The 10546-nt window shown below is 59.3% G+C and overlaps 1 protein-coding gene across 1 annotated transcript in view; it reads left to right on the forward strand.

Annotated features, from left to right (window-relative positions):
- FAM20C (family with sequence similarity 20 member C) overlaps positions 1-10546 on the forward strand; it is a gene marked incomplete at its 5' end in the record, with an annotated part of 47823 nt that overhangs the window by 20235 nt on the left and 17042 nt on the right. The window contains one exon of the mRNA XM_006765253.2: positions 6742-6820. Coding sequence (XP_006765316.2) covers positions 6742-6820 — 79 coding nt within the window. The remainder of the gene's footprint in view (positions 1-6741; positions 6821-10546) is intronic.

The raw sequence follows: 10546 nt of genomic DNA on the forward strand, positions 1-10546 counted from the left end.
GTGGGCTCGTGTCTCTCAGGAAGGTTGCATCTTATTCTAATAATATGGTGAGCGTGACAAGCCTGTAAAATATTAACTGGTGCTCGCATCTGGGCTTCCATGCCCCACCCCCACCTTGTCTAGGGCAAATGCAGGGTCAGGGTCAGGGTCAGGGTCAGGGTCAGGGTCAGGGACAGGGCTGTGAGGGTACAGAGCCTGGGCCACCTCCCCTCAGAGAGCAGACGCCTCCCAGCCCTCCCTGGACACGCTTGGTGCTGAGGACAGGGCTCCAGAGCCCGGGGCAGTTGCGGTGGGGGGGAGGAGGGGGCTCCAGGGCTCCCAGGCAGCTTTGCTGACCCTGGGCACCCTCCTCCTCCCATCCCCGTAGGGGCCTGGCCTTGGGGCGCCCCACCCCAGGGTTCTGGCTGAGGGTGCCCTGGGGAGAGTCCCTGCCCGTTGGGGTCCTGGGCTGCCTGAGCCGACTACACGGACCAGCCGGTCCTCCCCTGTCTGTGGGGCAGTGGGTCCATCGGAGCGAGGGCTGGTCGAGGGCTGGTCAGTCAGGGTCACTCTGCGGTGCCAGTTGGGCCACAGGTGTCACCGATGGGACCGGGTGCCCTGCCCCTGGCAGAGCATGGGCCTGGTTCTGCCAGTCGCCAACCAGAGTGGCTTTGGGCACACGGACGAACCTCTCGTGCTCACGGGGACGCTGGTGGTGATAACCTTGACCTAACCTCCAGCTTGCGGATCTGAAATCCAAACAGCCCCTTCGACAGCAAAGGCCTGGCTCAGCCTGAACGTGTGGGCAAAGCCTGACCGATGAGACGGCGTGATCCGTGTTTGTCTCCCTCTCAGTGGAGTTGAGGTGCTTCCTTGGCTCTGCCCAGACCCAGGCAGCCCACACGCAGCGAGCGTGATGCAGACACCGCCTCACTGCGGTCGTCCGAAATTTCCGAAATCCCCGAACACAAACACGTCTGCCTGCAGAGACTGTGAAGGACGTGAACCCACGGAACGTACTTCACGGGGTCATCGCGGGCTCATGAGCAAAGGAGAGCTGAGAACAGCTGGGCCAAGTGCCCGCGGGGTGGGTTTCTGTGGCGTGATCTCCGTGGGGGCCCAAGCCCCTCACCCCAGGCACCATGGGGAAGGGCCTCGGCCAGGAACTTGCCCCCTCCCACTGCCCGGGCCTGGAGACGCTCCCGGGCGAGTTCCTGCTTATGAAAAGCCCCCTGTGCCCGAGGAAGCAAAAGTCCTCCCCCTGTGAGCAGGGGCCCAGGAGACCAGGTCCAGGCCCGGCCGCCTCTGCAGGGAGTGGAGAGGAGCCGGCCAGGGCCAGCGGCAGGTGTCGCCCATGACCCCACCCTTCCTGGGAGGTGTTGCCCCCACGTTCACTGGACAGTTGGTTGAAAACCCAGCTGCTTGAGACGAGCCCTGGGTGGGCCCTCACCGAGCAGGTCCTGATGAGCAGGTGTGGAGACGGGAGTCCCTGGATGCAAGAGTGTCCAGGGGGGAGCTGCCTGCTGCTGGGGGCCCACCCGGCATTGCTGTGGCCGAGGGGGCTGCGGCTTCAAGGCCCCCTGAGGACCCTGGGTGACACCCCCTTTACGGGAGCCCAGAGCCCGCCAGGATTCAAGGGTTAGCATCCCCGTCCTCCTGAGCATGAAATGGAAGGAAAGGAAGACAGAAGTCCCAGCACCGCAGTGAGGGCATAAAAAAAGACCCTCGGTTTAAAGAGCCAGAAACCCAGCCTTCTGGCTGCCACCCTTCAGGTAGGGAAACTGAGGCCTCGGGCGGGGGTGGGGGGGCGGAGGCTGGCCTGAGGCTAGGACATCCCTGTGCTCCGCTCAGGAGTCTGCCCTCAGCCATCGACCCCGGGCTGTCATTTTAATCATCCGTTGTTCACATTATTACACCTGGACCCGGCGTGTTGTGTGGGGGAGCGTGATTCCTGTGACGTTCGAGATGCTTTCTCACTGGATGGTCCCCAAAGTCGCCAGCTGAGAGCCACTGACCGCTTCATGAGCCTGGGTGGCCAGTAGGGCTGTGTTCGTGGCCAGGCTCCCGGCTCCCGGCAGGGTGGCTGCCTTCGAAGGCTCAAGACGTCATCTGCTCTGTCCAGCTTGGACTTGGGCGTGTGGCACCTCCCGTCAGCACGAATGAAATCGCTGTCCTGCACGGTCATGGATGCGAAGAATCAAGGGCACAGTTAATGGCTCTTCTCTTGGGATGACTTACAAAGGAGAAGCCACATGGCCGGAGAGGACTCGAGCAGCCTCTTGCCGGAAATGCCAACGGGTCAGGACAAACCCCCGCTGGTCCCTGAACCAAGGAGAACAGGCGCCCCCTCTCCCCTGCCCTGGCCCTCGTGGAGGCAGCGGAGTCCAGGGCTGACTGGCTGGAGGAGCAAAGGCTGTGTCTGGGGCCCTCAGCTGCGGCCCTGGGTGCCGGGGACATGGTTGCCCTGCCTCCTCCCAGCACCAGGGAGTCACAGGGCGCCTCCTCCCCAGTGCAAGGCGGTCGTGAGTCCCAGTGTCTGGGGCCTAGAAGCGGAGAACGGAAAATGCCCAATGAGCCAGACCCCCCAGGCCCAGAGCTGAGGGGCCATAGGTCATCCACGAGCCGAACATGGAGAAAGCAGCAACTAGCGGAGCCCCCTCAGCGCTCCTCCAGCCTCTGGTCCAAGGTCAAGAACAAATGTCCAGCCCGGCCAGCGTGGGTTAGGGGTTGAGCATTGATCTGTGAACCAGGAGGTCACAGCTCGATTCCTGGTCAGGGCTCATGTCCAGGTTGTGGGCTCGATCCCCATGGGGGACGTGCAGGAGGCAGCCAATCCATGATTCTCTCATCGATGTTTCTGTCTCTCCCTCTCCTTTCCTCTCTGAAATCAATGCAATATATATTTAAAACAACAACAACAAAAGAACAAAGGCCCTGGCGCTGACGCAGCGTCCCCGCCCCGCACCTGCTCGCTCCATTTAGCGCAGACGGCAGCTGTGGCCCCAAACCCAGCGGGTGTGTGCTCCAGTTGTTCCTCGGATCCCACGGAGGAGCTGGTTTCCACCCGGCAGTGCTCTCAGTTCCCTTTAAGTAAAAAGTTCTCAGAACCACAGTGAGTCATCTTCCAGAAAAGTGGGCGCTGGGCCAGCAGCGATTTCGGCTCCACCTCCCGAAGGCACGGGGTGGTGGCCTGAAGTGGGCAGCACTGGCGGGTCCAGGTGGGTTAGTGGTCACGGGCGTCTCGGTGCCGATGAACCATGAATTGCAAAGCATCATGGAGACCTGTGAACACATATTAACATGTACCATTAACGATGCGTGTTGTTGACCATCAATCAATGTTAATTACCAACACGTTACACTCGGTTGGGGATGTGACTTGAGGGTTAGGAATGACTGAGCTGGACAAAGGGTCGCGGCCAGAGGACTCGAGAGCAGGGCACGCACAGGGGCACTGCGAGGGAGTGGCCGTGGGTGGGTGAGAAAAAGCTGGCCTGGATCCCCGGTGCCCTGCATGCTGGCGACTGGGTGGAGGCTGGGGAGATGGAGAGCAGGTGGCAGATGATGAGGGACGTGGTCAGTGAGAGCGACTTCTGAGGCCTGGCCCAATGGGCCCCATCAGGGCCAGCTGGCCGGACCCTGCCTGTGCACGAATTCATGCACTGGGCCCTTAGTATCGAATAAACTTGCTTCATTAGACCTGCTTTCTGATGCAGCTAAACTTTTAACAATCCAGTGAAGCACCCCAACTTCTCTTCCAGGTAATTGTCAGCAACACAGCAGTAAATATCAACATGAAGCAGATTATTATTGTAGATCATGCAGGGAGAACAAAGGGTAAAATATTTAACTGGGAAATGTCTGCACCTGGCTATAAAGCAAGTTGTGTTCCTGGGCTGAAGAAACTGCAAGGAGGTTAGTTGCTAAGGAGAGGAAGCCAGGCATTACTACGTGACGTCATTATCCAGCACCCACAGCGACCCCTTCCAGGCTGGGCTGGGCTGGGGGCTGCATTTTGTACCATGGGGTCTTGGCAGTGTCAGCTGCGATTTGGTGAGGTGTCGCCCTGGGGTGGTGGCGGGGCCTGTGTCCCACTTGGGGGAAGCTGAGTGTTGGTTTGTTGGCACCAGGTCTGTGGTGCTGTTTGTTTTTAAATGGCCAGTGCGCATCATGGCAGCTCCTGTGTTGAATGTCTGCCCCCTGGTGGTCAGTGTGCATCATAGCTACCGGTTGGACAGATACTTAGCCTTTTATGTATATAGGTTATTGTTTGCTCTGTGGGGAGCAGCAATGTGTGTGGATTTCCTTCCAGAGCAAGAGGGATTAAGCCAGCCAGGTTTGCATAACATTTTGTTATTAAGAGAGGCCAGGGTCCCCAGCCCTGGGAAGAGCAGTGGGCTGCCTCTGGCTGGCTGGGGGGGCGGGGTTAAACCCAGTGGCCCCAACTGTTCCGTGGAAATGGGGACGTCCTGTGGGGCAGCATTAGGCCCCTCAGTGTTTCAGGAGCCTTGCTGTTCTCATCTTGTTAAAGAGCCGAGATTGTTCGTGATGAGAGGAGAGAAAATTGAACTCACCTGCAGTTTTCGGGAGAGAACCACCGTCCGCCCAGCAGGGCCGAGCTAATAATCAAGTCACGGGCGGCTTCCACGTCTTTCACGCTCGGCATGTCCGAGGCCGCGTGGCACTCTGCCCCTCGGGAGTCTCCAGTGTTTTGCAGGGAAGTGGCTTTGTGTCCCCGAGGAGCGTGCACAGGATCGTGGAGCCTGAAGCTCTCGGTCCTGGATGCCAGGGCCAGGCCCTCAGACACAGCCTGGCCGTGGCCGGAGCAGACGCCGCACTGGGAGGAGTTGGCCGGTGGGAGCGGAACCTGGAGGCAGGGTCTGGGCTTGGTGCTCAGGGGCCATGGGCCACCGACAACCTCAGGGAGGTAACTCGCTCCCTGTGGCAACCTGCCGTCCTGGGGTGCCCCGTCAGGTGCTCTCCCGAGGTGTCACGGCGTCACCCCTTCATGGGGCTGCTGTCCGAGGAGGTGGACGGGTCTCATCCCTGTGTCCCAGGTGAGTGGCCCCTGCAGCCAACAGGGCAAATACGCTCCCTGGTTGTCTGGACCCCCAGACCCCCTTGGAGGAGGCTAGGTGGCACCCTGAACCCCACGTACCGAAAGGGGACCCTGAGGTTGGGAAGCATGAGCGCCTAGGTGCCCAGCCATAGAGGGCTGAGCGGAGCCTCCAGGCTCAGGGCTGCTGGTGGGGGCCAGCTCCTCAGCCCGGATGGAGCCCTCTGGGTGCAGGATAGGGAAGAACTCGTGGACACAGCAGCAGGTGGGATGTGCTTCCTTACGAACAAAGCAGCTGCAGCCGGCTGGTCAGGGGCAGCTTCTATGCGCGCTCGCACCAAGAGGCCTCGTGCCAATTAGGGACGCCTATGCTACATTAACACACGTTAACACCAGCAGGTTCCACGAGGGTGCTCCGCGCCCATGGCGTGCACGCTTAGGGCAGGGCCTTCCCTGGTGACACTGCTGTCCTCGCCTGCACGTGTGCCCCTGGAGCCCCGGGCACTCTGGTCAGGGCCCCACGGCAAAGCCCTCAAGCAGCGCAGCCTCCTGCACGGCGCCGCCCTCCCGCCTCAGCCCTGGTGTGTTCACAGGTTGTGTCCACCCTCCCTGACCTCAGCTCCGCCCGGGCCCTGCAATGGCCTCAGTTCCTCAGTCCTCCACACTCTGCCCTCGGCGGCCTCTTCACACGCTGGCCGCCTCAGGCCGGCTCCTGGGTCTGTCCGGGGGCGTCCAGGCTCACCTGGCCCGACCTTCACCTCCAGGCTGTTCCTCTTCCATCCAGCTGCCGAAACCTCAGGGTCACCCTCGTCTCTTCTCTCCCCTCCGTACCCCAACACCCCCTCCAAATGGCTCCTCCATCCCAGATATTTCTTGAATTTTCCCATTTTCTCCATCTCTTTCCTCATCTCCTCCAGCCACCCCCCCCCTCCACTGGCCTCCACCCTCCACCCTAGTCAGCTCCCCACACGGAGGGGACAGCACCCACCTGCTCCCATCCCCTCCTGCCCTGGGACCAGTGGCCACCAGAGCCCACCAGGTGCTGAAATGTGCCCGCTCTCTCCTCCTCCCCTGCCCCGGGCCTTCCCGACCACCCCCTGTTCTGTGGGGCAGCTTCAGCGCCACCCAGCGTGGCCTCTGCAGGCTCCTCCGGGCGTGGACCTCTCCACCACAGCCCGAAGGCTCTGGGTGCCTGTGGTTACGGGGTCCCACCCAGTGGAGCGTGGACCCTGGTGGGGACACTGCCTCACTTCGCCCCTGTGACCACCCTGTCTTGGGTGGCCTGGTCCTCCCTGTGCGGTGACAGGGCTGGTCGGCCAGCTCACCTCCTGTGTGTGTGTAACTCTGTGTGTGTAACTCTGTGCGTGTGTAGCTCTGAGTGTAACTGTGTGTGTAGCTGTGTGTGTGTGAGAGTGGGTGTGTCCAGGTGTCCAGGTGTGAGGGGTGTATCTGGGCGGGAGGCACGGCTGGCAGGTGTGTGCACCCAGCCGTTCCAGAAGCTGGGCCCTTTGTCTTGGGTTGGCCTGGGGAGAGATTCTGCCCCAACCTCTAAATGGGGAGGTGGGCGTGTCGGCATCCTTGTGAGGAACCCCAACTCCCCAAGCAGAGTGGGGGCCCTTGGCCACACCCAGGGCCCAGGCCATGTGGTCTGCGTGGGGAGCAGAGAGTCGGGCAGCGGGTGACCCTGTGTCTTTGCCTCCCTGCAGCCATGAAGTCGGGGGGCACTCAGCTCAAGCTCATCATGACGTTCCAGAACTACGGGCAGGCCCTGTTCAAGCCCATGAAGTAAGTGCTGGCGCCGGCGGCAATGGGGCGTGGGCGGGAGGGGGCAGGAGGTGCGAAGCGGGTGTAGAGAGGATGCGGAGGGGGGCTGGGCTGGGCTGGCGCTGCCCACAGGCACCAGGTTTGGTGGAAGGTGCACTGTGTCCTCCAGTAGTGTTTTGGGGTGAACTCGGCGGCTGCTCCCTGCTTTCTCTCTGGTGCCTGCTGCCCCACCCTCACCCCTGTGACCCAGCGGGAAGCCCTCTGCTGCTTCGTCTGCCCCTTGGAGAGAGGACCCCGCCCCCCCACGGCTCAGGGTCAGCAGTCTCCTGTAGGGCCAGGGTGGGTGTTTCAGGGTCTGCAGGCCATGTGGTCTGTGTCCCAGCTGCTCAGCGCTACCCCCTCCCCAAAGCAGCCAGGTAAGTGGACGCGCCTGGCTGTGCACCAGCAGCGCTTCAGCTGTAACCCTGTGGGCGTGGCTTGTCCTGCTGCAGGAAACATGAAAGCTGCCACCAAGTAAACGTGAGGCACCAAATGGCCACGACCCTGTGGCCGCCCCAAGGGAACCCATTAAACGATTAAATCCATGACCAATCGTCTCTTTAATAAAAAACGTCCTTCTGTGACCTGATCCTCTCTGTAAACTGCTGGCAGAATACTCTGACCTGATTGGATGAGGAGGGTGGGGCCTGAGGTCCTGGGACATTTGTGTGACATGTGGCTGACGTAAAAGCTTAAGGGATATATATACACGAGGAGTGAGGACATTTTCCATTGATTTTTTTTTTAAGTAGAAGAGAGCAGGGACAGAGAGAAACATCACTGTGAGAGAGTCACATTGACTGGGTGCCTCCCACATGCACCCCAACTGGGAGGTGGGGACTGGACCTGCAACCCAGGTACATGCCCTTGACCAGGAATCAAACCCAAGACCCTCTGCTGCTCCAACCCCTGAGCCATGCTGGCCGGGGTGGATCATATATTTTTAATATGCATCTAAAAGCATATAATTAACACATTAGCCCAGGAGTTCCTGGATATTCAAGCAAGACTTTTTAACAGTTTTATCAAGATACTAGGGGCCCAGTGCACAAATTCATGCACCTTGAAAGGAATTGTGGGCTGCAAGGCTGCAGTGAGCACAGTGGCGGGTCTCAGCCCATCGGCACCCAGTCCCCTGTCTGCCGGCAGCCTTGCTCCCGCTGCTGCTGCTCCCATGGGCTGACAGCATCGGCCCTGCTCGCACCCACTGACCATGCAGAGCGATTGGGGCTGGCGCCAGCAGCAGGTGTGATGGGCCGGTGCCGGCAGCGGGTGCAGGTGGCAGCTGCTGGGCCGATTGCCCCTCAGGAGCAGGGGGAGGTGGAGAAGCCCTCAGGGGTGATCGGGGCCAGCAGCCGCCACTCACACCCACTGACAGCACCAAGCGATCAGGGCTCGCACCGGGCACTGGCCGCAGGTGTGAGTGGCGGCTCTGGCGCCAGCAGCAGGTGTAGCGCTGGGTGGGACCGTGTCGCGCGGGAACAAAGAATTTTCAGTAACCACCAGAGGCTCACCCCGATGATAGCGACCTGCGCCCCTCTGTGATCTGATACCCCCACTCACCTGCTCCACCATCCCACCGTGGTCAATGCCTGCCACATTCCACGTGTGCCCCCTGGTGGTCAGTGCACGTTATAGCAACCGGATGTTCAGTGTTCCGCCGTCCAATCTATTTGCACATTAGGGTTTTATACATATAGAAAATTAACATATCACCTTCATCACCCAGGTGAAGTGTATAGTTCTGTGCTATGAGTGTGCGCGCCGAATTGCGTGTCTGCCACCAGGATCAGTTCTAGGACCTGCCCATTACTGCGGAGAGAGGCTGTGAACCCTAAGTCCTCACTCACTCACGGCCTCTATAGGTTCTGTAACGTTGAGTAAAATGTTGAGCAAAATGACACCTAAAGAAACCCTTCGCCGCAGGCTGTGGTGTGAACAAGAGTTAGTTCCGAGGGCAGCTCATCCACATGACGAGGGAGGACGTAGCAAAGCGTTGTGAGGGACCCTGTGCACAGGTTGCTGCCTCCCACTTCTCCTTGCCCTCCTCTGCTGGACGACCGCTGGCCCCAACCGTCTCCATGTGTCTACATGTTGTGGGGCTTTCGAATGAATCGAATCACGAAATGCTGCTCTCTAGTGGCTTCTCTCCCTCAGCCGCACGTCCTCAAGGCTCATCGAGTTGTGGCAGGTGCCAGGTCCTAGCTCCTTTTTAAAAAAAATAATTTTTATTGATTTCAGAGAGGAAGGGAGAGGGAGAGAGAGAAATATCCATGATGAGAGAGAACCATGGATCGGCTGCCTCCTGCACACCCAACACTGGGGATCGAGCCCGCAACCTGGGCCTGGGCCCTGACTGGGAATTAAATGGTGACCTTCTGGTTCATAGGTCGACGCTCAGTCACTGAGCGTGCCGGCCGGGCCTGACTCCTTTTTCAGGCAGAACAATATTCCATCGTGTGGCTAGGTCACAGTTCATATATTCTTCACTCAGTGGCATTTGGGCTGTTCCCACCTGTTGGCCCTAAGAATAATGCTGCTGGGAACATTCACCTACCAGGTTTTGGGTGGACGTATGTTTCCATTTCTTATGGGTAAATGCCCAGGAATGCAAGAGCCGGGCATGTAATAACTACCTTGACCTGCTCGGGAACTGCCGACAGCCTCCCACAGCAGTTACTGGCCCACAGCCCACCGGCAGCCTTACTCCGCGAGACACTGGTGATTACCGTGCCCTGGATTCCCGCCATCCCAGCGGGCGGGGGCGTCTGTGGACTGACTGGCGTCTCCAACAACGACAATGTGCAGTGGCTTCCAGGCCTGTGTTGCCGTCTCTGTCTTCTTTGCAGAAACGTCTGTTCAGGTCTCTTGCCGTTTCTTTAGCTGTTTTTGTTAAGAGGCTGTAAGAGTTCTTTCTATATTCCGGAACCTGTGTGGTGTCCTTTCTAATTTTCAGGATGTCTAGTTTATCTATTTTGTTGTTGCTTGTGATTTTGGTGTAACATTTAATACACCAATTTGATACTGAAAAATATGTGTAGTTAGCGGTGCAGCGCCGTGTGTAAACATGTGTGTCTGTAGGTAGCGGTGCAGGTGCCGTGTGTAAACGTGTGTCTGTGGGTAGTGGTACAGGCGCCGTGTGTAAACGTGTGTCTGTGGGTAGTGGTACAGGCGCCGTGTGTAAACGTGTGTCTGTGGGTAGCGGTGCAGGTGCCGTGTGTAAACGTGTGTCTGTAGGTAGCGGTGCAGGCACCTGTGTGGCTGATGTTGGGTGTGGCGTCCCTGCCGAGTGCGTGGTCCTGGCGGCCTTTCTGTAGCCTTGGGTCCATTCCTTCCTGCATGCTGACACGTGCTGGCGGCTGGCGGCCGCAGAGAGCATGTGGCTTCCCCCAGCACCTGCCCCTCCTTCCCTCCTTTTCTTTCTGTCTCTGAGGTCACTCTGCTGGTTGTGACACTGCACACACACCACCCCCTCGAAGCTGTTTCCTCATCTCCATGTTGTTGTTAGGACTTGGCGGCGGCTGCTCCGGACGTAGCGGGTGGCAGGGGCTGGTGGCTCTTCCTCGCATCAAGTCACTTGACCTTTCCGATCACAGGGCAGGTTTTACTACCCACTCTCCTCACTCTCCTTCAAGGAGGAGGCACTGGGATCAGAAGGGTTTACACAAACAAGGAGTGGGCTGCAGACCAGGGCTTGGGCCCAGGCTC

The sequence above is a fragment of the Myotis davidii genome, unplaced genomic scaffold (assembly GCF_000327345.1).
Source record: "Myotis davidii unplaced genomic scaffold, ASM32734v1 scaffold1320, whole genome shotgun sequence".
Taxonomy (NCBI): domain Eukaryota; kingdom Metazoa; phylum Chordata; class Mammalia; order Chiroptera; family Vespertilionidae; genus Myotis; species Myotis davidii.